General features: G+C 40.9%; 2 protein-coding genes across 4 annotated transcripts in view; both read left to right on the top strand.

Annotated features, from left to right (window-relative positions):
• The first annotated feature begins 1,171 nt into the window (after nt 1-1,171).
• On the top strand, nt 1,172-6,383 carry uchl1 (ubiquitin carboxyl-terminal esterase L1 (ubiquitin thiolesterase)). Its single transcript, XM_014020700.1, has 9 exons — nt 1,172-1,334; nt 1,410-1,421; nt 1,815-1,940; nt 2,460-2,601; nt 3,036-3,121; nt 3,514-3,561; nt 3,827-3,896; nt 3,983-4,041; nt 5,537-6,383. Exons 1-9 carry the CDS (start codon nt 1,302-1,304, stop codon nt 5,618-5,620), a joined length of 660 nt encoding a protein of 219 aa, XP_013876154.1. The 5' UTR covers nt 1,172-1,301; the 3' UTR covers nt 5,621-6,383.
• Nucleotides 6,384-6,916: 533 nt separating this feature from the next.
• Nucleotides 6,917-24,540, top strand: part of LOC106526178 (LIM and calponin homology domains-containing protein 1) — a 30,738-nt gene continuing 13,114 nt past the window's right edge. For all 3 annotated transcript variants that reach the window (XM_014020697.1, XM_014020698.1, XM_014020696.1), the window contains exons 1-12: nt 6,917-7,358; nt 17,314-17,384; nt 17,489-17,558; nt 17,643-17,749; nt 17,848-17,878; nt 17,961-18,071; nt 19,619-19,746; nt 19,906-19,976; nt 21,272-21,473; nt 21,602-21,799; nt 22,227-22,535; nt 22,696-22,944. In XM_014020697.1, coding sequence (XP_013876151.1) covers nt 7,248-7,358; nt 17,314-17,384; nt 17,489-17,558; nt 17,643-17,749; nt 17,848-17,878; nt 17,961-18,071; nt 19,619-19,746; nt 19,906-19,976; nt 21,272-21,473; nt 21,602-21,799; nt 22,227-22,535; nt 22,696-22,944 — 1,658 coding nt within the window. In that variant the 5' untranslated portion in view covers nt 6,917-7,247. The remainder of the gene's footprint in view (nt 7,359-17,313; nt 17,385-17,488; nt 17,559-17,642; nt 17,750-17,847; nt 17,879-17,960; nt 18,072-19,618; nt 19,747-19,905; nt 19,977-21,271; nt 21,474-21,601; nt 21,800-22,226; nt 22,536-22,695; nt 22,945-24,540) is intronic.

Here is a 24,540-nt window from a genome sequence, read left to right as displayed (position 1 = left end):
ATACAGATGATATTAAGATGTTGAATCTAAGTTTACACTTAAAAGGGTTTTGGGTATTCATGACATTTTTATAGTTTAAAACATAAAAGTGTTTAAGATGTATTTTCTGCAGTTGTTGTTTTCAACAATGGTTTTAAAATCCCAGTTTCTTTCAATATAAATTTTGCATAATGTAGTAGACGTACAGTGACAATAGGCAAAACAAAAGTTAATTGCCTCACAAGTTGTTCTATTAACATTGTCTCTAAAAGCCAACTGTATTTTATATCAATTTGAGTATTTTACATCTGTATATAAGGTCTACTCGTCAAGTCAAATCTATATTCGTCATTTGATCAAAAGAATAAATAGATAACACTGTAATATCATTATAACTTACTGGTTTTATTAATTTAGCAATAATATAAACATAAAATTATAAAACTTTTATTTACAGTGAAGTATTTTGTATTAATAATATGTTGCAACCACCCCCAAACAATGTAGCAACTGCCCCTGGCCCCAGGGTCAGTTGCAACACCTGACTTTTCATTCTCAAATGCATAATGTGAAGAATGTACATGCTTTAATCATCTATAAATGGTTTTGACTATTAACAGACAGATGTTTATTGTATTAAAATTTGGTTTGTCTAATTCAAACCATCTCTGAGTAACAGAGTCAAATGCAAAAAGTCTTGCAACTGTCCCCGGTCTTCCATAATATTAGATAGTTGACCTACTTTAAGATAATTACTTTCAGTGACACTGTAATTTTTAAAACTTTTTTTTAACTACTGAAGATCTGAAAGTATTTATTTTTCCTGGATGTTTGAATGGAGGACTGATCATAACCTAGATTTTTTCTATTTCTATGTTGAAGTTGGCACCTGTACATAAATCTATATATNTATATATATAGTGTTTTGAATTTAAATAGCCCGCCATTCCCTCTTCTAGATCATTCTCCCCTCTTCAGCGTCTCAGTCGATAAAACTCCTTGCGTTTTGAGCGGTGGTATTTCTTTTGTGTTTACATTTTAAAATAAGAATTGGTTGAATTTTTTTGTTTCTTTTAGTTAAGCGTGTTCAAAACAGAAATTTGACGTCTAAATTATTTAAAGGATTTTTCTAAACCAGATGCATCTGATGTCCACACCCCCCCGTGTTTACACCCAAGTGGTACGATCCGGAGAATAAAGTGCAGCTGCGTCGCGTGCGTCGACCGACACAACTCCTAAAATCCAAAGCTGTCTTGTACGTGCTTATCCTGCAAAGTCTTTTCCGAACTTAGCAAGAAAAAAAAAAGAGCAAATAATCAAAAATGGAGTGGACTCCGATGGAAATCAACCCCGAGGTGGGGAAGATAGCGACATTAATAACGTAACGCCTTTAAAGGCAGTAAACTTACTTGTTTTTGTTATCGTTTCAGATGCTGAACAAGGTGGGTATCGAGTATTTGAAATTAGTGCTAACTAAATGCATCTGATCTGTAAGGTAAGTTAGCTAAACTTAGTGAAGACAATGAACGAGGGAAAGGTACCATGCCGACCCGCCACTATAAGTAGCATGTAAGTGTAATTCTTTGATATTCCCGTGTAATGTTCATAGTTTAAAAAAAATAAAATTACGAGATTAAAGCGAGTAAAACGTGTAGGTGCGTTCGAATCAAAGAAGGGCGGGATAGTAGCATCCCTATCGCTTCCCGTCTTGTCTGGACCACAGGGTGTGGTCTGACTGGAACCTAGCATCTTTAATCGGCCTCAAAACATCTCTCTTTTATCTTTGTCTTTTTTTTTCTGGATCAGTTGTTGACTTGGAAATGTGTGTTTTTCAGATGACGAGCAAGCTTGGCGTGGGTGGCTGGCGCTGTGTTGACTTGCTGGGGTTGGAGGATGATCAGCTCTCTGCTGTACCCAAACCGTGTTGTGCCTTGATGCTTCTCTTCCCCCTCACTCAACAGGTAATCATTTCAGAGGTCTCTGTGGGGATGGCTGCAGGGAAAAGAGATGGCGTCAAGGTGGGGTGTGAAGAGGATAGGGATCAAGAGATGGAGGGTGGTGAGGAAATGAATCAGCAGATACTTCATGCTTCTTAATGTGTGAGACAGGGATGAAACTCATTGATACTGATGTAAATAAAGCTGATGTTTACCTAGTAAATTTTTATGTTTAATCTTTTGTGATCTGTGATGAAAGCGATTCAGTTTCCAAATGGCTGAATTAGCTGCAGACTGTGTGGATAGGTGGGCAATTTTGTTTTGTTTACTTGGTTTTTGTTAACTTTTAGGACCCTTTTCTGCTGTAATCACCTGTCAGGACTGGTGGTTTTTATTATGGGGATCAACCAGTCCTAATATGGTAGACAAATGTCATTTTGGGGTTGAGTTTAGGGCTAAGTTAGCTTTAACGCTGAGTTAAGCTACAGAGATGAATAGAAAATCAATACAATGACCTCATAAAAGTGTGTGTGTGTGTGTTAGCATGAGTCTTTCAGAGCTCAGCAGGCAGACAAGGTTTCAGGAGGCTCTGATGTTTACTTCCTGAAGCAGACTGCAGCCAATTCTTGTGGCACCATCGCCCTGGTGCACGCCGTGGCCAACAATAAGGATAAACTGTCTTTTGGTGAGTGCAACTCTTACAACTTTAGTGGTAAATTTGTAAAATGTAATATAGTAGAACTGTGGTGTGTGTGTGTGTGTTCACAATTTGAAATTTGTCACTAAATATTCATAGAAAATTAAGCTCATAAATTAGGTGAAGTTTGACATGATCATTCATTACATTTAAAATTAAAAATAGTTTCATTATGTTTGCATTAAACTTCAAAAGTTGATATTTATTTTGCACCAAACTGTACCAGGAAAAAGGTGACTGTCATTAGGCTCAAAATGGCTAAACACCCGTAAAATAAACAAGTTACTTATTGACTAATCCTTCAGAGGAAACTTAAGCTGATGCCACTGACCTAAAGTAGTTGAATAAATAATGCAGATATTAGGTGTGAAAGACCAAAATATAAATGACCTTTTAATAACAAAGCTAATTTTTGTTTTCAGATGGTGACTCTGTCTTGAATGCCTTTTTGAAAGAGACTGCCAACATGTCTGCTGACGATCGTGCTAAATGTCTGGAGAACAACGAGGTACATTGTTAATAAGAAAATATGGTTTAGGTTTAAAAAAAATGAATTTGTTATTTCATTTTAATATTTTAATAACATGCCGTACCACAAAGACTAAAATGTGGATTTGGTGTCTGAACAGACTTGTGTAATGACTAAATCAATGATTAGCATAAAAAAAAAACATTAAACAATTCATAACGTTTCTAAATTTGTAGAATCTGATAACCTGTGAAGCTCTTAGCCACCTGAGGGCGCCATGCTCTTTAAAATTCTTCTTAGGAATGGGATATTTTGAACTTGTAAATGGAGCTTTACATCTTTTTAAATTAGTGACCTTTCCCATGTTGCACTGCTTCTTTACAAGTAAATTACAATATATTTTAGCGTTAATTATTTTTCCACATCTCTAGGCGATCTGTGAGGCTCACAATGAAGTTGCAAAGGAAGGAGAGTGCCGGGTAGGACACTGTTGGATTACATCTTTGGCTGACATTTGATATCACATCAAGCTTGGTTGCTTTAGTATGAGTCTGACTTATTCATTTACCTGCTGTACATGTACTCATTTTGACAATTGTAAATTACTGCATCTTCTAAGAATAAATGTTTTTTACAGCTAATATAAGTTGACGCATACAATATTAAAAATGCATTTTAAACCACATTTTTTGGAGTCAACTACTTTAATTCCTTTTTATAAAATTCAGTTTTATGTTTTTACAGCCTGAACCTGACAAAGTCAACTTTCACTTCATTGCCTTTGTCAATGTAAATGGACAACTTTATGAATTTGGTAAGCAGGCCCCCTTTATTGACTTGCATATAGATTTTTTTTTTTCACATTTACGATTCCTAAAAGCCTTGTATTTTGTGTTGAAGATGGAAAAATGAATGGACCAGTGAACCATGGAGCGACCAAAGAGGAGTCCTTTGTTGCTGTAAGTTATGTTAAGACCATTCGTTGACATCATGTGTAAAACTTATGTGGTTTTGAATAGGGATTCAACGATGCAGAAAATTCACGGTTTGGTTCGATACTTTAGTGTCACAGTTCAATATTTTTTTAGATACAAAAAAAGACAAATTTCCATGCCCTTGACTTGTAATTTATTGAAATTGATTATGAACATTTGTATAACCTCAGACGTAGTTTTTAAATTAAATGTTGCTGAAACGGCAAGTTTCTCCATGGATCTGCGCTCGACAATGCAGCCTCGATGGAGTAGTCGAACGTAGATCCAATAATTCATCTTCTGAAAACAAGATGGTAAAATAAATTTAGAACACCTGTATTGCTCGATACAAGTGCACATTACCTAGAGCAGTGGTTCTTAAACTTTTTTTGAGGTACCGAACCCACCAGTTTCATATGCGCATTCACTGAACCCTTTTTAGTTATAAATAAATGTGATCCCCCCCCACCCAAAATTCAAGATGGGTAGATTTTTTTTTTTTACTGGTGTATAAAATGAGCCGTGCATGAACATCACCTTGCTCAAAGAACAAAACCAACACTATGCATGAACTCACAACAAATTACAGTATGACTTTATTCTGGCCCCCCAAAAATATTTTGGCCCCATAAAAAAAATTTCTGCCCCCAAAAAATATTTTTTACTACTTTACTAATAAAAAATAAATTAGGATTTATTTTGAATAATTTGACATTTTTAATAACTTTTTTAGATTTTATTTTAGATACATGTGTTGTTGCACCGATAGTTATAAAGTGCCATAGATGCTGCACCTTATATCTGGCAAAAGTAAGGGGGGGGAAGGCTGAACTGTAGTTTTTATCAAATTATGAGTATTGATATATTAGTAATGTGGTTTCCTGCTTCAGTTTTTCAAACTATTAGCAACTACTCAACTGTGCAGAGGAAGTCTGAGTACTGAATTAACTTTCTAACAAAGACTACACTGACACACCACTGGAGATGAATCATATTTAGTTTTAATTTTTTTTACGCCATGCCTTTTTGAATTGTCAACTCAAATTACAATTTACCTAATTTTAAAGATGAGTAAACAATAACATGTGGACTTATTGGATCTTAAAGCCAGATGTTATCACAATATGCTGTCACTGAAAACTGCAGTTCCATGAAATTGATAATAGTTTCTAATTATACAATTGTTTTAAGACTTTTTTTGGATGAGACATTTGACTGAGAACTTAATTTTAAATATTACCAGTCATAATTACAATTTGGCAAAACTGTTGCAAATAGAACATGATCCATTTTATTTATTAAGCCATTTTTATATAGTTTAATTCATTTAAAAAAATTATAAACAAAAAATAAATAAATACAAAAATCACACTTGAAATGTAAGGAAAATTTCTATCTCAGGGTTAGGTTAGATTGTAATTTTCCAGCCCACACATTTCAATGTATGTTAACCTAATTTTTGTCTTTTTATTGCTTTCAGGATGCAGCCAAAGTGTGCCGTGGATTCATGGAACGAGAGAAAGATGAAGTCCGTTTCTCTGCGGTGGCTTTTTGTCAGTGTTAAATATTTGCCAGATGTCTAAATCAGTTAATTGTAAACCACAATGTTCTGAAACGTTTTAAACTCATAGAAAATCGATCTATGTGCACATCCAAATGCTGGCACTATGCACTATAAAAGATTTCACCTCCAACACAGTTGTCTTTAACTTGAGCTCATAAAAAAATAAAATCCAAACCATTTTGTTTTGCTGACACTTAAACACTGTTTCATGTGATTTCACCGTTCTGCTGTGAAAACATTACTGTCTTACATTATTTGAACATGTGTCACTCAGACTGCTGTAATACCTTTTGTGCCAACAAATGAGAAACATAAGTTAAAAGTTGTTTCTCTGCATGCCTTCAGCTGCTTTGTTTTTGGGTTCATTACAACTGGATGTTCTCCAAAGAATCCAAAGATTTTATTTTATTTTATTTTTTTGTAGGGTAAGTTGTATTTAATTTGCTTTAATGTTCTGAGTGGGTTTTCTTGGGTGATACTTTATATTTTTCTGTGAAAACTTGACTTTTCTTTGCATTGTTCAATGTTTTTTTTTTTTCCAGGTAAAAAGCACTTTATTTGGGACTTTCATTTAAATTGTCGATAAAACAGGCAAGCACAGAATCTGTAAAACATGTTTCATCTGAAGTGCTTTTGTATGTTGGATTGTTGGCTATCTGCTACATCTGTGTTCAAACTGTTTACCTTTTTTGCACTTTGCTAATCCTGTGTTGCTGGAGCACAGTAATGGGGGATTTAAATAAAGCAAATATTAAATGTTCAAGTGTTGTGTGCTTCTGGATCAGATTTTTAACTTGTTCATGTGTTCGTGTTTCTGTTTTAAGTCCTACTGTCCTATTTATAATTTATCCTAATAGTCCTATTTCTTACCTGTAGAAATATTGGTTTTAATTCAGCTCGCCACCATTTATCAATTCCCCAGTTTAGATTTTAGTTTGAACGGGACAATTGAATGTGCCATTATGAACTTAAATCCTGATTCATGTGCAGTATCTCAGGGCTGGAGCAGTTTGGTGAAGAATGGTGTAAACTGGAACTTAGTTTTGTGATTGCAGCCAAAAAATGCTTCTTAATACTGCTGTAACTTGGCAGGTAGTTGTATCAGTAAAACAAACGCTAAAAGAACAAATGATTTGACAGATTTGAAAATATAAATTCATAATTGTATGGGCAGTCCAGTCAATGGATGTGAAAAGCGAATTATTTCCCCTGTGATATAACAGGACATCCTCTGCAGCTCTCCCCCCGCAGAGATTCCTGTCCGCGCGCGCACGGCTCTGAGATGCGCGCGGCAGCAGCGGTGACTGGCTGGTACGGGGGTGAGAGGAGCTAGACTCCCCCACAGTTCATGAATCGATATTTTAAGCGCCTGGTTCGTGTTGCAGCGTCGCCAGAAGCAGCTTCTCGGTGTGCGCCATACGGTTTGCTGAGCACGAGGAGGAGGAGGGAGCTTCGTGATACAAACAAGCCTGCGCGTGGAGTTGCAGAAGCAAAGAGAGGAGGAGTGGGGAGGGAAGACTTTCGAAGGACGCTTCTTGCCTTTTTCCTTTTTTTTTTTTAACCGCATATATCTCCGTTTTGCCACTGTCCGAGTGACTCCGGGGCCGGTTGGACGGTTTGCCAGCATATGGCTAGCCCCGCTGCGTGTGGAAATTTCCCGAGTAGTGCCCCGCCACGGGAGCCGATGGATCCGAGTCATCCCGAGCCAGCCTGCCAGGAGGCACAGAAATGGATAGAGGTAAGTGAACCAGGACCCCCCCGGCCCGTACAGACACCCAGGGGCCACGCTGCTGCAGTAAATCGGGGGGATAGTGTCTCTGAGGAGGGAGGGGGAGGATATAAATACACCGCCTGCCAGCACGGGTTAGTCATCATCACCTGTTCGGGTGGACTAGGTAGCAGTATCGGGTTGCGATGTGGGGTAAACGGGTCTGCAGCTTGTAGGAACACTTCTGCTGCCTCACAAGTTTCTACTAAAGCCAACTTGGACTTTTACCTCGTTTCAAGCTAGAAATTAAAGCATGTCCTGCCTCGTTAGCTATCATCGGTTTGTTTATCTTTTTTTAGCTAGCTGTCGAAACGCCCCCGCCCCCCTCTTCGTGTTCAGGCTAGAGACGCCACACACCAACATTTGATCGGATCTGATAAGATTATCATTTTATGCTTTGCTGCATTGCTTCCACCATCATCTGCTTGGCTAAAAAACGCCCCCCTCCATAAGATGAGTGGTGAATCATGACCTATTTTGTTCCCATTCAACTGGAATATAAGCGAATAAAGCCTTGGGGGCTAAAGCATTTCTGTATATAAATATATACTGATGCTGAAGGACTTTGTAGGTTGTCTTCTTACTTTACAAGCTGATAGAGAGACGAGAAAAGAAATAAACAGCTGCAAACAGACAAGACGTACAAAGAAAATTGTTGGAGACATTTTGAAGGGTGCAGGTCAGTGGCGGATCTAGGATTTTTCAGTTCAAGGGGCCACAGTACTCTTAGAGGGGTTAACTATTTATTCAGTATCCTTGCACAAAAATCCCCAGTTTTTGTAAGGTTTATACATTTAATTAGGGACTTTGATAAATGCGCTGCCATATCCCGACAGTACGTGGGTCTGTTTTTTGTGATTTTTTTTTTTGCTCCTTTTCATGCTTACCATCTGCTTAGCATTTTGAAATCTAGATTAAGGTTTTATCTAGTTTGTTTTTTGCTTTGGTTTGAAAAATCATTGTAAAATTGTGACACACACTATGTTTATGGAGCTCTGCTCTTTCTTTATGTTATAATGGAAGTCAATGGAGCACTTGCTTCCTAATTTTCAGCCTTTAAAGACCTCTAAATCCTTAATAGGTGGTCCGATTAAAAAAAAAAACTAAATAATTTTGGAATCTGTACATAGAGCCTTACGAGTACAAAAAGCAGCACTAAAATAAGTTTGAAAATTACAAAGTCCCTAATTTAATCAGTCACACATGTTCAAACACTAAAGCTTGCACAGTAAATTGTCCTTATCAATTTTACATGCACATAAATAAAATGCACTCAAACACACAACATATGAGAAAATCTAGCCATCGTTGTAAAAATTTTTCTGCAGGACTGTTCACATTGAAAAAGACTGTTAGCTTGCTTCATGTTGGACTTTCCTATTTGACTCACTGGTGCCACTAGTGGTTGGAAGTGGAACTGCAGCCACCATCATTGTTCTTGGGCAAGGACAGATGAGTGAAAGGACAGGGGCCCTTCAGAGGGCCAGTCAGATATCAGATGGGGCCAGTACCCCTGTGACCCCGCCCATAGAACCGCCCCTGGTGCAGGTACAGCCCCAAACTCTAATTTCAACTTTGTGCTAATCTTAATTTAGGAAAAATGTTTAATATTTGATACATAAACTAAGAAGTGTAAAGAAAGTCTAGCTAGTCTAGCTTAGTAACCAAACATAGGTGTCTGTCTCTCTCTATGTAGAAAAAAAAATGTTCACTAGGTTCTTAGATTAACCAGATAAGGTCAAATTTGAGCGTGTGGATATCTGTCCCAGTGTTGACTCTTCTGTTTTTAACTTGCTTATGCCAAATGTAAAGTATACATTACTATTTAGTGCAACAGATACTATTTAAAACATCTTTTGTGGAGAGGCAGTGAGTTTAAAGATGTGTTGGGATATCATGGGATTTAAGATTTTTAACTCCACAAATAATCATAAAAAAGGCACTGTTAGCCTTGACACATTTAAATCCTCTCATACAAAATGTTCTTTTGATAACATTATGATATGATAAAAGGATCACGTAGTGCTGCCATGAAATAGCCTATATTTAGAAATCAGTAAGAATTTTCATTAACACTACCAAACTTGTTGCACAAACAATAATTTAAGGCAAGCCAAGTAGATTCACTTATAGACTCAACTTACCCAATTTCTAAAACTTTTGAATATTTTGACTTGGGTCTACATAAAGATAAAACATTCCCTGAATTTAAAATAATCCTGTTGCATGAGAACAGTAAGCCACAGGAAGAAGAGCTTCTAGACTGTCGAAGTTTAGTCTCCACTAAAACAGCATTTTATCAGTGAGGACTGTTTACTCTTGGTTAATGCTGACCTCCTAAATCCTAATCTCTCCTCCCGTGTCTCTGCTTTGTCATCTTCCTGCTCCCTAATTCTCTGGTTATTTTCAGTCTGGTCAGGCTCAGTCTTTTTCCAGTGGTGTATTTATACACTCTTGCAGGTGGGGAGCAAGATTCAGGGTTAACCAAGCCGCTCTCTGTTCCCGTGCATCTCAGTCATTTCTGTGAAGTATGCAAAGTCTATGCACACTCACACACGTCAGTCAGCGCTGAACGTCGGACACACCCCGGTTGGGTGACACTGGGTCACTATGGGAACATAACACCGGCGGGCTCTCAGGTGTTTCGAGGGGGCAGTCAGGCAGCAGGCTGTATGTGACTAAATGATATGAGCAGGAAATAGGCCAGGCACAGACAGTCTGATTGTATAAAAAATAAAAATAAAATGGATTTAGTCACTTCAACAAGGATGAGAAGCCTCATGTTGCCTTAAAACAGACTGTTAGCTGGTTGAAGTTTGTTTTGCAGTTAACCTCTACAGTTACTGACATTCACACTTTAATACAGCACATGAAAAATAAATACAAGAATGTATGCGACTGAATACGCATGTGTGTGCCAGATGTCACAGCTGTCCCAGGCAGATTAACTCCAATCGTTCCAGACAGCCAGCTGTGTCTGTATCAGAGAGTGTGAGAGAGGAGACTCGCAGATTTTCCATGCATCAAGGGCTGAGTGATCGAGTGAAAACAATGACCGCACAGACTTGGTGTTGGCAAACATGTTTGTCATATTTTAGTGGTTCAGAAGCTGCGGAGAAAGTATTTTTTGTGATTTTTTTTTAATGCTTTAGCCAGTATTAGTAATGTAAAGTTTTGCTAGTTCTTGTTAATGTAGGTTTGTGAATTTGATTTATAACGGGAAACATCTGTGATATTTACGGTACTTTTTTTTGTGTCACTTCAGTAGAGAACGAAACCAAATATTAGTTTATTTAGTTTATTTATTTCTTCATCATCAGTGACTTTTTTAAGTGAAGAGAAAATAGAGACAGAGAGAAAAACAGAGAGAGAAGTAGTTAGAAAGATTGAAATTGCGATTAGAAGTATATTAAATGTAAACCAACAAAACACAGGACCACACACCTAACATCTGTCCGCTCACCTGAAAAATAAATGGATAAATACATGGAGGGCATATACAGTATAAAAATATACACATACCCATACATATGTAAAGATATACATACATACATGCCTACATTCATAAATATTGTCAGTATATACACACAGACATATATACACACTCAGTGACCAGTCAGAACCCCCCGGATCAGAACACCTGTTTGTGAGCAGTTGTGAACATGCGTGTATATACAAGATTTCTCCAATGGAATATTTAATAGTGACAACTGTGGAGGACCGGAGACCCAAAACCAAGACACGAGGCAGACATAGGGAAGACCAGAGCCCAAGGGCCTGAGAAGGATCCCGAGCGCAGAGCCCCAAGCGGCACCCGCACGGGAAGATCCGCCCACCCACCCCCCAGATCAGACCATAGGGGAGAACTGGGGGAGTACCCCCAGCGACCACACGCACAGCCCCCGGGGCCAGCAGCGACAAACTCATAGGCCCCACCGGCACCCGCCGTACCAGAGCAGATCCAGGAAAGGGCACAGAGGTCCGGGCCCCCAGGGCGCACCCCCTCCAGGCCAAAGCCCRACAGGGCCAGAGGCCCCGAGCCCCAGCAGGCAGTCACCAGGCCAGGCCGGCACACACCCCAGCGCCCAGCCCCAGACCCCGGGAACCCCCAGCACGCCGGCGGCCAGCCGCACACCCCACCGGGGAGCTGAGTAGCAGCGGGCCCCCAGATAAACCAACAGGAGGGGCAGCCCAGACCGCAGCCTGACAAATACCCAAACATACACAATCGCACCATCCCACCCTCATCCTCACCCCAACTCAATCAAAGACATACAAGGACGCCACATTCCACTCATACCCCCGATACACACTCTAAACCCCCCAGGTCCAGGACATGCACCCACCCCCTATTGGAGGCAGCACACACCCGAACCCAGGAGGTAGACCCAATCATTCTGAGGTGGAGAGGAGCAGATAGCCAAGGCCTGGCCCGGGACGCACCAGGACGCCTGGCCAGCCCCCCACCACAGAGAAGCCACACCCATGACCATCCCACCACACCGCCAATGACCAAGTGCACCCCCCCAGCCATCCACCCCCCGGAACCCAGCAGCCACCCCGGCCAGGGGGCCACACAGGAACCAAGAGCCACACCTCAGGAGACCAAGCAGCACCAGGGAGGATGGAGAGCCAGCCCCGCCCCCGGCAACCGTTCAAGCCCCGAGCCCACCCACAGCCCAGGACCGCACCCGGTGGCCCGCCCTTCTTCAGGACCCCCTCCCCAAATGGCAGTCGGGGAACGGGATGGGAATAAAGACCCTGACACACACACCCCCACCCCCAGATGTACTGTTGGTGCGTGTTGTTCTATAGAGTAATTAAAAAGGGAAAGAAGAAGAAGAGGCAGAGACCGGCGTGGTGCCAGTTTCCCCTCCACCACTACTCTAACCCAAAACCCTAAGTGTCTATATGCAAACCTTGGGGGGTGGGCACAGGCACAGGAGGCGAGAGTGGTGCCATCCGGCTACCTATAGTCATGAGTGCCCACCTTAAGTTCTATTTGTGAATGTCATGAAAATGTTATGATTGAATGTCTAAGATGTACAATAAAATTTGGGGCCCAGGTGGTTATGGCAAATAGAAATGTAATATTGTTGCTCTTATAACACAACTGTGCCACAAAAAAAAACCCTACATGGGTGAAGTTGAAAGTGACGAGGATGGAGGTGTGCTGTGAGGGATGGGGAGAATAAGCTGAAGGAGCAAAATTTTCCCACAGGGAGTCAGCTCCCCCGCTGGCCCCAGTAAGCCCTCCCGTTGCCCGAAACCCATCCAGGAAGAGCAGCCCAAATACCTCTCCCTCCAGGCAAACCGTCAAGCCCACGGAACCCCAGACCATGGACTGACAGAGCCCCGAAGGCCACCAGAAACCGGGACCAACACTCCACCACCCCTCAGAGCCACCCAGACCCCCAAGACCCGACCCCAGCCACAGAAGCCGGCCCGCCGCCCAGAGAGGCCACCGTTTCCCAGCAGGGATGACCCGGCCAAGAGCGCCCACCCAACCGCTGACAGAGCAAGGGGGCACCCAGGGCGGGCCCCCGCCACAGCAAAGGGACCAACCAGCTGGCCCAGCACGGCCCCCAGCCACCACCAAAGGCCACCAACCCAATCCCTACCCCAGAAGACATACTACACCCACCCCAACATTTGGGCCACTATCAGAACATATAACACAAGGACACCCAGGCTGGGTCGCCCCCCCACTAGCTCCATGTCACGCCCCCAGCCAACCCTACCCCCCAGCCCATGAGAACCGCAGACCACCAGCGCACCAGAGGCCCCCAGCCCAGAGCAGGGCGCCAGAGCACACACCGGCCCAGGGCCCGGCAACCCGCCCGCCAGAGCCCAAGCCCCACCGCCCCACCAGAGCCGCAGCCCAGGGGCAGCACGCCCCCAGAGTCCCAAGCCCCCCCACGCCCACCCCGGACCTGCCCCAGCACGGCCAGGCAACCGGACCAGCGACCCATGACTGCCGCTACAAACTACCCAAGGGCCCACATGCAGCCACCAGAAGACATCCCCCAGAACCACCAAGGCCCTCCTTAGAGCGAGAGCAGCGTCACCCCCACTCCGGAACCCCCGGTGGCCGGCCTGCCCCCAAGAACCCCCCAGAACCCAATACACCCCCACCAGCCTCAATGCCCTATTTACGGTACTTTAAAAATGTATTAATATCTATTGAACTTCTTTATATTGTCATGTTACAATCACAAACTTTAGGGTACTTTACTGGGTGACAAACCAACACAAAGTTCATAATAAGATTGATTCTCTGACCAGCTTCTCTGCTGTAGAGCAACATCCTGATAGGTTGATGCTGCCACCACCGTGTTTTACAGTAGGTGGAGGGGGTGGGGTGTTTCACCTTGTCAGCACACGGCCTGGTTGGGAGGGTCATACTTTCTGATAATATGTGGGTTTTCACAAGAATTTTCCCAAGAAAAGTTCTGTATTGGTGCACGAAAAAACCAAAACTGTCGTATATTTGGCCTTTTAAAAACAGAATCTATATCATAAAGGCCCTAAATCTTTGTACAAATCTGATAGTTATCAACCATCTGGTAACACTGTTGCCCATTCTCTCAGTTTATGTGGTCAGCCATGTCTTGGTAAGTTTGAACTTGTCCCATACTATGTTTCTTGGTCATCATGATGCCTTTTGATCACTAGTGTTTTGTAAAAAACCTCTAGGGCCTTTAAATACCAGTAGAATTTATATTGAGGTTAAACTGAAATGTGAATTTCTACAATTTCTTTTATTGTTTAATTGTTTTTGATTTGAAGTTAAACTCGAGAAATCGGGGTAACCATGTGTTTAGATATTCAAAAGTCTTGATTTTATGAAAAATACTCTTTTGAAATGAGACTACTAACAACATATTTTTTGTCTTTTTCTCTACTTTGTTTATGCAGCCTCTCAATCTTTCCTTCTGTGTGTTATTAAAACAAAAGTTTGACCCATTTCTGCTGTTTTTTTTTTTGAACCTTCACTCACAGAGAGACGCACACTCTCAGCCTTGGGCTTCCACGGTAGCTGCTGCCCTTCAGCCAGCGTGCAGTGAGCCACCCTTCCGCCACGCTGGCTGAGAATGAGCGACATGTCTCAAATTACTACCACTGGAATTAAAATACCTTCAAGGCTTTTTGGCCTGAAGGTATCTGATTGTTATCTTAACAAACATTGCATAAAACTCGGACCCTTCTTTTACATTTTACACGTTTAGACAAAGACATTTTTTAAAAAAAAGCTTAATATTTATGACTTCTGTACAAAAAAAAAAAAACCCCACTCAAGCCAGTTACATCGTTTAGTCTCAGCGGACTCCAGACAGTCGTTCAGCTCCTCCACCCTCCACCTACTGTCTGTACACAGATTATATACACAAAACAAAAATACTTGTCCTACTCGCACCAAAATGCAGTGCTTTCTTCTGCTGTTTAATTATGCATGATCAGGCTGTAAATGTTTAAAGACTCTCAGTCTGTGAAACATTGAGGGATTACCAATTTCTGTTCTAATCCTGAAAAGAGTGAAGACATTTTTGTAACTCAAGAACATTTTGGTGGGTCATTATTTTCTCAGGATTTAGACTTGGTTTAGTTACAGGAATTACATTTATTTGTAGGGGGTTCTTGTAAAGATATGTTGCATGTGTTGGTGAAAGACAAGGAAAAGAAGGGATACAAAAGGGAAGCATCTGGTCTGGTCGTTTTCCTTTGTAACATAACACAACAAACTTTTTGTCACATATCGTCACACAGAAATACTGTGTGTTTTATTTTAACACATTTGGTACATGTGCACAAATATATGTAGATTTTTGAAAGTAAATTGTGACAATGCTATTAGAATACAGAGCAAAAAATTACACTTAAGGGAAATTTAAGGCTGGGCGATAAATTGATTTAATCAATTATTTCGAATTTGCCTTTTATAAAGATTTAATTTTGGGAAAATCGAGATTTTTTTCCCACCGGTGCACTCTTTGGGGCTTCTGTAGTTCAGAGGTCACCCCATGTGCCCCTCAAGACGCTCGGTACACGCCATGACAATATGGCAGCTAGCAAAGAGGATCTACTTCTCAAAACAGGCGCTGTTTCTTCAGTTTTCTGGAACTGGTTAGGTTTTGCAACCTTGGACTTGGAGCAACAAACACCTCACTACAAAATCTGTTTGAAGGCTCTTGCTGAAAAAGCAGGAGTACAACAAATTTGTTTCAAGCCCTGAAACAGAGGCACTCTGCTAAGTGGGAAGCAAAATTGATTAAAATCAAAAATCGAATTTGGGATGAAAAAAATCAGAGATTTTTTTGGGGGGGCCATATCGCCCAGCCCTAGGAAATATGTGTCCCATTTAATAAGTTAAATTGTTACTGTCAGACAATCAACTTTTTCAAATTGTTTGTGATTTTATTAACCCCTCCCATGAGCTGTCACTGGCCATCGACTGGACTGCTTTATAAATAATTGGCATCAGCAGCTAAAAGCCCATACTAGTCCAAGACTGGCATTAATGAGCAACAGATTCAAATAGTATAGGCCTGCCGTTAACAGTTTGGGTGCTAACTGTAATCTGTGCTAATCTGGATTAGACAGCTAAACAGCATCACTCAACCCTCTCTTCTCTTTCCCCTATTAATCTGTGGCTTTGGTTACACAACATTCTTTACTGTTTCTGTTCGTGGTTTTATATTTTGACAGTATGCCTCTTTACCGATTCTCTTCTCGTCCCTTCTCCGTACAGTGGGAAAAAAAGAAAACGTAGTCCTGGTTAGAGGATTGAGAGGATTGTGATTTATGATGGCATTTTGGAAGGAAAGCAACGAGGACACAGCAGTGTGTCACTGACCTGGAATCTCTTTAATTTGTCGCTGCTGAAACAAAATGTTGGGGGAAGGGCAAATAGGAAAGCAGCAGGTTCTTTTAGTCAATCAGTTACTGCACTGTGATTTATAATCTACAATGATAAACTGGGCTCTTATTAAAGCTCCCATAAACATTGCAAGTTGATAAGAGTTGTTTTAATCAACGTGTTAAGTGTATTAATGGTGATAACTGGTTTTTGCAAATAACATTACATAATACCAGCTACTGCTTATCCATAGTCGGGCCACAGAGGCAATACGTCCGGGAGAGAAAGAACAAAACTACGAATACAGATGTTCTAAAGGGGTTTTCTCCACAAGTTGGCTGGGCTTTCCCATATAGGGTGAGAAGTTCAGTCATCTGAGAGAGCTTTGGAGTAGAGCCACTGCTCCTCCACATCCAGAGGAGCCAGCTGAGGTGGTTCAGGTCTTCCATGCTTGTCGTACTGGGAGGAGACCCAGGACATGCTGTCTCTCAGCTGGCCTGGGGAGTGCCTTGGATTCCTCCCAGAAGAGCTGGAAGAGGTGGCTGTGGGAAGGGATGTCTGCTCAAGCTGCTGCTCCTGTGACCCAATTCTGGAACAAGCAGAAGATGATGGATGGATGAATCATAAAATAAAGTGCTAAAAGTCCAGGTTGACTCCAAATAGGTAATCAAAGATCTTGTGCATTCTGTTACTGCTAAGAGTACGTTTCGGGGTTCAGCTGCTACTATCACACCAGACTTTAGTTCAATATCTGTAAAACTGACTGATTTATAGTCTTTTTTTATTTATTGGCTGATTTTTTTTAAGGTCAGTTGGCAGTGGCAACCATCTGGTTATAAAATTAGGGATGCACCAATACCAGTTTTTCCTCAGCCAGTACTTGTACTGGTACTAAGTTAGAACCACAGTGATTATAGAAACATGTTTTTTTAAATTAGAACCTGGTATTAAATCAGATACATGTCTGATGTTTGTCAGAACAAACCTCAGTCTAAACACTGCTTTGCTATCTGCCCCACTTCCAGTCCACCTCTGTAACATCTGTCTCTTCCTGTTGTCCTCCGGCAGGCTGTAACAGGGAAGAGCTTTGGAGTCGTGGACTTCCGCAGCGCTCTGGAGAACGGCATCCTGTTATGCGAGTAAGCCTGCACCACCATCACTTACTTCGGTTTCTGATGCCTGACGTGGCAACGACACACATAAACACCCCTACGGCTCAATAAATCTCTGCTCCCCCACACAGGCTGCTGAGCGCAATCAAACCAGGGCTAGTCAAGAAGATCAACAGACTGCCCACCCCAATCGCTGGGCTGGTAATAAGACACTCTGCAGTGTGACATTCAGCTCATTCAACCACCTTGTTCTGTGATAAACTGTAGTGTCCCTGTTACTTCTAGGACAACCTGTCCGTCTTCCTGCGGGGCTGTGAAGAGTTGGGTCTGAAGGGCTCCCAACTGTTTGACCCAGGGGATTTACAAGACACCTCAATACGTGCTAACCTCAAGTAAATGACTCATTATACATGGATATTTGGCCTTTTCTTTCAATATATGTCTAATGAAGATTTATTGTAATATAAATAACGTACATCGCTCTTTTTAGGGACTCTGACTGCAACCGCAAACTAAAAAATGTAAGTAGCTACTCAATACCTTTTATTATTAATATGTGTGTTTTTCCAAATACAAACCAAACCTTGTACCTGCATCTGTCAGGTGCTGAACACAGTGTTTTGGCTTGGGAAGGCTGCCAGTGGCTGCGCCTCTTATAGTGGGCCGACGCTTAACCTCAAGGAGTTTGAAGGGCTTCTCGCTCAGATGAAGATCGTAAGTGAACTCCTAGGATCTGGTTTCATACATGGACATGTCTGACTGAAGCAGATAGGGCATTTTGTTGACTGTATCCTGCCATTTATTTAATATATTATATAATTTGTGATGGTTTTATCATCATAACCTATTCCTGTTAAACTAGTGTGCTTTGTCTTTTATGCATCATAACCCTGCCACCTTTGTGCTCTTCCTGTGTGCCACTTCAGAGTTTTTATCACGTTTCACCAAAAGGCCCTGTGTCTGTTTGCATGTCTTCATGTGTCTGTCTGTCACCACAACATCTCATTAAACTTTTGATAAATCTTAATGAAAATTTGCTGGAATGTAATAACTTGATGTGCATCTAAATGTGATTAACTTCTGGAGTCAGCACAATTCATGATGACCACTACAGACGGCTAAACGGTCCGTTTTACAGATAATTAAACTAAAGTTTGGTGTGGTGTTGCATCGTTCAGAGTTGAAGAATGGACTGAAAGGAAAAACTATAGAAGCAGTTAGGAAGAGGATGTAGATAGTGGTGTGTGGAGGAAGTGCAGGAGATGGAATTGTGAGTTTCCTGTCATTATTGAGACATTGGAGAGGTCATATACTTAGTTTATGCTCCAATGCAGTCAGTGCAAACAGGTTATGAATTTAAACAGATTGGCTCTGTTCGTTATTTCCACTGTCTTTATGTGTACTTCGTCTCAGAAAGTTTCTTACATGAGGCAATGATAAACTTATAGTATGTTAATAATATGAACAAAGAAGGTTCTGATAGTGACAATGTCTTTTTAGCTTTTAAAGTACGGTTTATGAACAAATGATCAGGCTTTCTGAAGGTTTTTTTGTTTGAAACTTGGCTGCTTTTACACTAATTTTTTGTCCATTTTTTGTACCTAGCAATGATGGTTTATTGTGTGGTATATTCCTAAAAAACTAGGAAAGTGGACATGTGGTGGACAAAAGAAGATGTTTCTGGATTAAGTAAAAACATCTACATCAGATGAACAGGATCAGAAAGTTGGGTTTTTAAGAAACAGGAAAATTTCAATCCAAATGTGCCTCATCTTTGACTTTAGCATCTACTGTATGTCAAGTTTTCAGCTAAAAGCTCTTTGAGAAGTACTTTGTTTGTGCTAAAATACTGTTTTGTATTTGTCATACTGGTATGTTTGGAGATTTTAATAACTTTGTATAAAAAAATGGGAGCAAATTGTAAATCATGATCCAATTTGATCCAATTTAAAAGTGATTTACTAAGTTTTTTTCTCTGACTGACTGAGTTCTTGATTTTCGAAGCCTTTCTATGCCTGAATGAGAAGTCAGAGTTAAAAGGCTTGGCAAGAACAACCAATGATTCTCTGAAAGTGGCCAAGTACCATTTGAAAATTTACGATCTTGTACAAATACATCACAATGAAACTGAATACACCATAATGCCTTAAATAAAAAAGGTGAACAAAAATTCCTCATGACCCCTGTTGCAAAACGTCTGACTTGACACAGTTTGAATAATTCCCTGCTGTGTGTTGTTTGTGTGTTGTTTGTGTGTGCAGGACAGTGAAGAGGGTGGCGACAGTCCTCAGCAGCGCAGCGTTAGGGACAGTGGTTATGACTGCTGGGACTCAGAGAGGAGTGAATCTCTCTCTCCACCACAACACACCCGAGACAACTCTCTGGACAGGTCAGACATCCATCAACAAATGATGAGGCTGCATACTCACAAGTCCTCATAAATAATCTTTGTCGACACAGTGTGTGTAATTTTATTCAAATGAAAATATGAGTTATTTTAGTTGGTGGTTTGACAACTCTTCATATCTATTCTGGTGTGTTTTCACAGCCTGGATTCTTTTGGCTCCCGCTCACATCAAAGTCCCTCTCCTGATGTTGTAAATCGAGGCAACAGTGATGGTTGGTTCAGATAAACTTCTTCTTTTTTTTATTTATAACTTAATACAGCTGCTTGCTGCTTCTCTTTATTCTTTATACGCAATTTCTTAATATTCAGACATGAGGTTGGTTGTAAAACTCCTCTTAAGGTTTAAAAAGGAAGTGCAAAAATGTTGAACTATCCCTTTAAATAGAAAACTATTCATCTGTGAATAAATGGACTGCTGTTCTTTAGCATGTTGAGATTTTAACCTTGGGATAAGGTGACTGATTAGACTGTCTGTGGACAACAGCTGAACATACTGGCCTGTGTGTGGTGTATATGTGTGTGCTGGCATGTTTTTGTGTGTGTCAGAACCCAAGTGCCTCAAATATTGGTCTAAATAGCGATCACTGGAAATTTGGACCTTTAAATTTAGATTGAGGTCAACATTTTGTCTGTTTACAGTTAGCAATTGTGTTGTGTGTGTTAGTTGTGCTTTACACAGGTTATCAATCACTCCTGTTCGTATTGTTTTGTTATGAGAAAATTATTTATACACATCAAAGGGATTTAAATGAACGACTTCCCAGAGGTAGGAAAAGCCTCATTTCCCAACATCCTCTGCAGGTGATAAAGTGAGCCTCCACTACAAACCAAATACTGTAAACAATGGATTTAACCTTACCTTTGTCATCATGCCAGCCAATACAACTTTCAGAATTGGTTTCAGTTATTAGCTTCCACAATTACTGTGGAAGGCGAGTGCTAATTAGTAAATGTGTTAATTGAATCTGGAAGATTAGTTAGCAAACAAGGCACATCCTGATAGGAAGCACAGTGTCAATAAATCTTTTTCTCTGAATGCCTGCAGATTCAATAAAAAACTTGAGTTAGGTGACTTCACTGTGCCAGACATTTTCTTTCTCCCTTCCTGTCAGAAAATGTGCTTTTTCATGTTTATGTCTAATCTTTACTGGTTCCTTTATCACCAGAAGTTAGCTTTCATGTTCCTTCTTTTGGTACTCTTGCTTTTTTAAAAGCTTAGGTTCATCACACGAGGCGAGCAATCCAAACTGGTTAGTTTTTGTTTTCTTTACACCCTTTTTCTTTTTAGTGCTTGCTATTTGTTTTAAATCTGCTATGAATAAACTGAAATTAATACGTTTGTGATTATAATGTGCAGGTTTAGTTTTAAAATATGTTTCTTCCTATCCAGTCTAATACAGACTGCCTGCTAAAGGCAGGTGTAAAGTGGGTCCTGTATGTTAGTAGGGATTTGAAAAACACATTTTTATAAATGACCCTTTGGTTTTCACTGTTCTTTGACGCCCAGGGCGATGCAGCGACTCGGAGGCTGATGCATCCAGCAGGAAGCCAGATGTGAGGAAGGACGACATGTTGGCCAGAAGGACTGCCAGCAATGAGTCAAGATGCTCCATTCCTTTTAACCAGTTTCTTCCCAACCGAGCCAACCCCAGCTCCTACGTCTGTGTCCCACGACGGAAACAACACACAGAAGAGATGGAGCAACGGAGGTAAAAATCGAAACAGAAATATTATTGTCAAAATGTAGGAATTTTTCATTAACTATCTAGACGAGAGCTAAAAAAGGTAAAAGGAGTCTTTTTACCTAATCATTCCCTGCTGCTACACCGTTCCCCAGTCATCCTCGAACTGCTCACGAACAAAGCAAAAGAAGCGGAGTACACCACAAATCTCCCAAAACCGTCACTTGGGCGCCTGAGAACAATGGTGAAAATATGAAACAAGTCGAGGACGTGGACGTGTTGCAGCAGAGGAGGTTGCAGATGTTGGAAAAGGCAGGGATTAAAGTACTTCCTGCTGCCGTTCGCTACAACAGGTCAGGGTGGATGGGCATGAGCGGCGCTGCTGCTGTTGGTTTGTGCTCACTAACAAGACATTGTGTTGGAAAATTAGTGGTTTGTTTACATTGATGGCATGTTCGTTTGGCTTTGGGAGACTCATTTCTGAAAAAGTTTGTTTCATATCCTGCATATCTAATAGATTTATCACTGTTTGAGATGGATGCACAGAAGTGATGGTCAGTGAATTGTAATGCGATGGAGGTTTCAGTGGGCGTGAATGAGCACCTACTCTGGATTGTTCATCTCCCTTTTTCTTTCCTGAACTGAAGATTAATCTGAGTGCAAACTAACCAATAGACCGGCTGCACATGCTTATTAATGCATCTGGTGAATAAAAGATGCCATGGACATGTGATGCTTTTTTAAAATCACTTTGCCCCATCATGTCATCTACAACTCCAGCCCTCCCGTGTCAGAGGAAAAAGAAGTGAAGCCAGCGTCCCCGAGCATCATCCTTCGCTCTGAAAACGACTTTTTAAGTTCTCATAAATCTGCATGGGATTCTCCGTCTGATGAAGAAGAGGAAACGGCGAAACAAAAAGTTCCAGACCTTCTCAAGGACGACCTGGCGTCTCGAAGAGTTCATCGTCGTCCTGTGGTTTCTAAGGTCCATCAGTTTCTTCCCCCTCCTGTTTGCACCAACAAAGACCGTGAGCGCTGGGAGGACATTAGACGAGCCTCTCAGCGAACGCTGCAGGAGAAGGACATCAGGTTAGCTGTGTTCACCTGGAGTTCTTATTTTCCCCCCTAATTTGTTTCTAAACTTTTTATTTTCCTGCTCTGCCTTCCTGTGGGTGGCGTCATCCCGTGTGTGTTGGCGTGGGTAACGTGTGCCACATGATGCCTCTCTGGTGGCTCTGTGATTGGACAGTGAGAAGGAAGCACTCCCTGACATCATAGCTCGCAAAGAGAACATCTTCTTAAAGGAGGAGGAAAAGGAAGATGAGGGAGAAGAGGGAAAGGATAAGGCGATGCCTAATAAACAAAGGGATGACTTGGCTCTTAGGCGGGCTCAGAGTAAGCCCCTCCCTCTCAGGGACGGACCAATGAGCTTTGTTTCATCCTCCATGAGCCTGGCTGATATACAGAAGTGGGAGAGACTCAGGATGACAGAACCAAGGTGCCCAACACACACTCTCATTCTGAGCAAACATGCAGTAAATGCTGATAAATGTTGCTGTTGTGTGTGTGTCTATATTTTTGTGTTGGCTTTTACAATAATGAATTGAAGCTTTAATACAAAAGTGACTAGTGAAATCTTCAGAAAATCCTCTGGAGATAACACACTGTTTTTTTTTGTTTTTGTTTTTGTTTTTGTTTTTTTGCTTTCACTGTTTTGAAAGAGCAATGCATTAGTAGAAGACCAAGCAGTATTTCCATCAGATTTACTAATACCAGTCAGGGATAGAAAGACGAATGCATTCAAATTTTAAGCTTTTTTTCTTTAGAAATACTAACGTTTTTACTTGATCATCACATTAGCTGTCAGTAATTAATTGTGTCTTCAAAAACTAGTTTTACATCTTGTAATTTATGAACTTCCCCATTCATTTTTACTGGGGTTTTCCTTCATGTTCTCATCTGCTTGTTTATTGTCCCTGTTATTGTGCAATTAGCCGACTTGATTCTTGTGTGACTGAATTGAAGCAGAGCAGATTTGGCTGGTGTGTGTGTGTGTGCGCGCGTGCGTGCGTGTATTTGACTGAGACAAAAAAAGAGGCGACTGTTGGCTGCGAGCACTGCTGCAGCTTTGTTTTTCTGGCCGTGCTGATGTCATTAGGACATGAGGAACAGGAGAAAGAGTTTGTTGTGCTCTCAGAGGAGCAGCAGTGAGCAGGACAATGTGGCTACCTACAGTTTTTGTGGATAAAAATGCTAATGTCCATCCACACTTCCTGTCCTGCTCAACATTTCATCCTACGCAGTGTTATAATAGTTAACTAAAACTAACCAAATAACAAAAACTGAAATTGAAAAACATTTTAGTTAACTGAAATAAATAAAAACTGTAATAAAATGAAAAAACGATAACTAAAACTGTATAATCTTTTTACAAAACTAAAACTAACTGAAATTATAGATGGAATAACCTTAGTTTTAGTGTTTGTCAATTATTTTCTTTTTTTTATTGAGTAGTTTCACATTAGCTGTGGGCATCTTACAGCAACTTATGGTCCATAGCAACACTTGTTTACAATCTGCTGCTGCTCAGCATTGTCTGCAAAATCAGACAGCAAAAGTTGGGAGAAAACAGCAATGTCAACTGTGGGATTTTTTTTTTTTTTTTTGAATATGACTGAGAGAAAAATAAAAGCAAGTGTCTTGTAGTGGAAACAGGTGATAAAACAGGTGGAATGCTTCTCAAGTGAAAAACTTCACGAATCAAACTCGCACAAGATGGCTAACTATGACTATCTTGACACGCTAGCTTCTCTCAGTAGCTCGTGAAAAACAACGGGTTGCACCGGTTTGGAGACAACTATTGTCATTGTCCTAAAATAATTACCCAAGTCCTTAGTTGGCTAAATTGAGTTACGTAATTATTTTAGGAAGGTGTCTCTATAATGGACTGCTTTAACTAGTGACCAAATAGCCATTGGTTAGTTAACTAACAGGAAGATCACAAGCTTGAGGATGGCATTGGCGAATATGTTTAATCAAACTATAAAACAAACTAATACTAGAACTAATAAACACTGAACTAATCTAAAACTAA

The sequence above is a fragment of the Austrofundulus limnaeus genome, unplaced genomic scaffold, assembly GCF_001266775.1.
Source record: "Austrofundulus limnaeus strain Quisiro unplaced genomic scaffold, Austrofundulus_limnaeus-1.0 Scaffold263, whole genome shotgun sequence".
NCBI lineage: Eukaryota > Metazoa > Chordata > Actinopteri > Cyprinodontiformes > Rivulidae > Austrofundulus > Austrofundulus limnaeus.
The sequence above is the reverse complement of the archived record's forward strand: the minus strand, read 5'-3'. Positions and strand labels throughout refer to the sequence as shown.

Excerpts from the sequence above, each read along its gene's own strand:
- uchl1 (XM_014020700.1), top strand. The coding sequence starts at position 1,302 with ATGGAGTGGACTCCGATGGAAATCAACCCCGAG. Across the intron at positions 1,941-2,459 it reads TCTTCCCCCTCACTCAACAG|CATGAGTCTTTCAGAGCTCA; the intron begins GTAATCATTTCA and ends TGTGTGTGTTAG. Across the intron at positions 3,122-3,513 it reads AATGTCTGGAGAACAACGAG|GCGATCTGTGAGGCTCACAA; the intron begins GTACATTGTTAA and ends CCACATCTCTAG.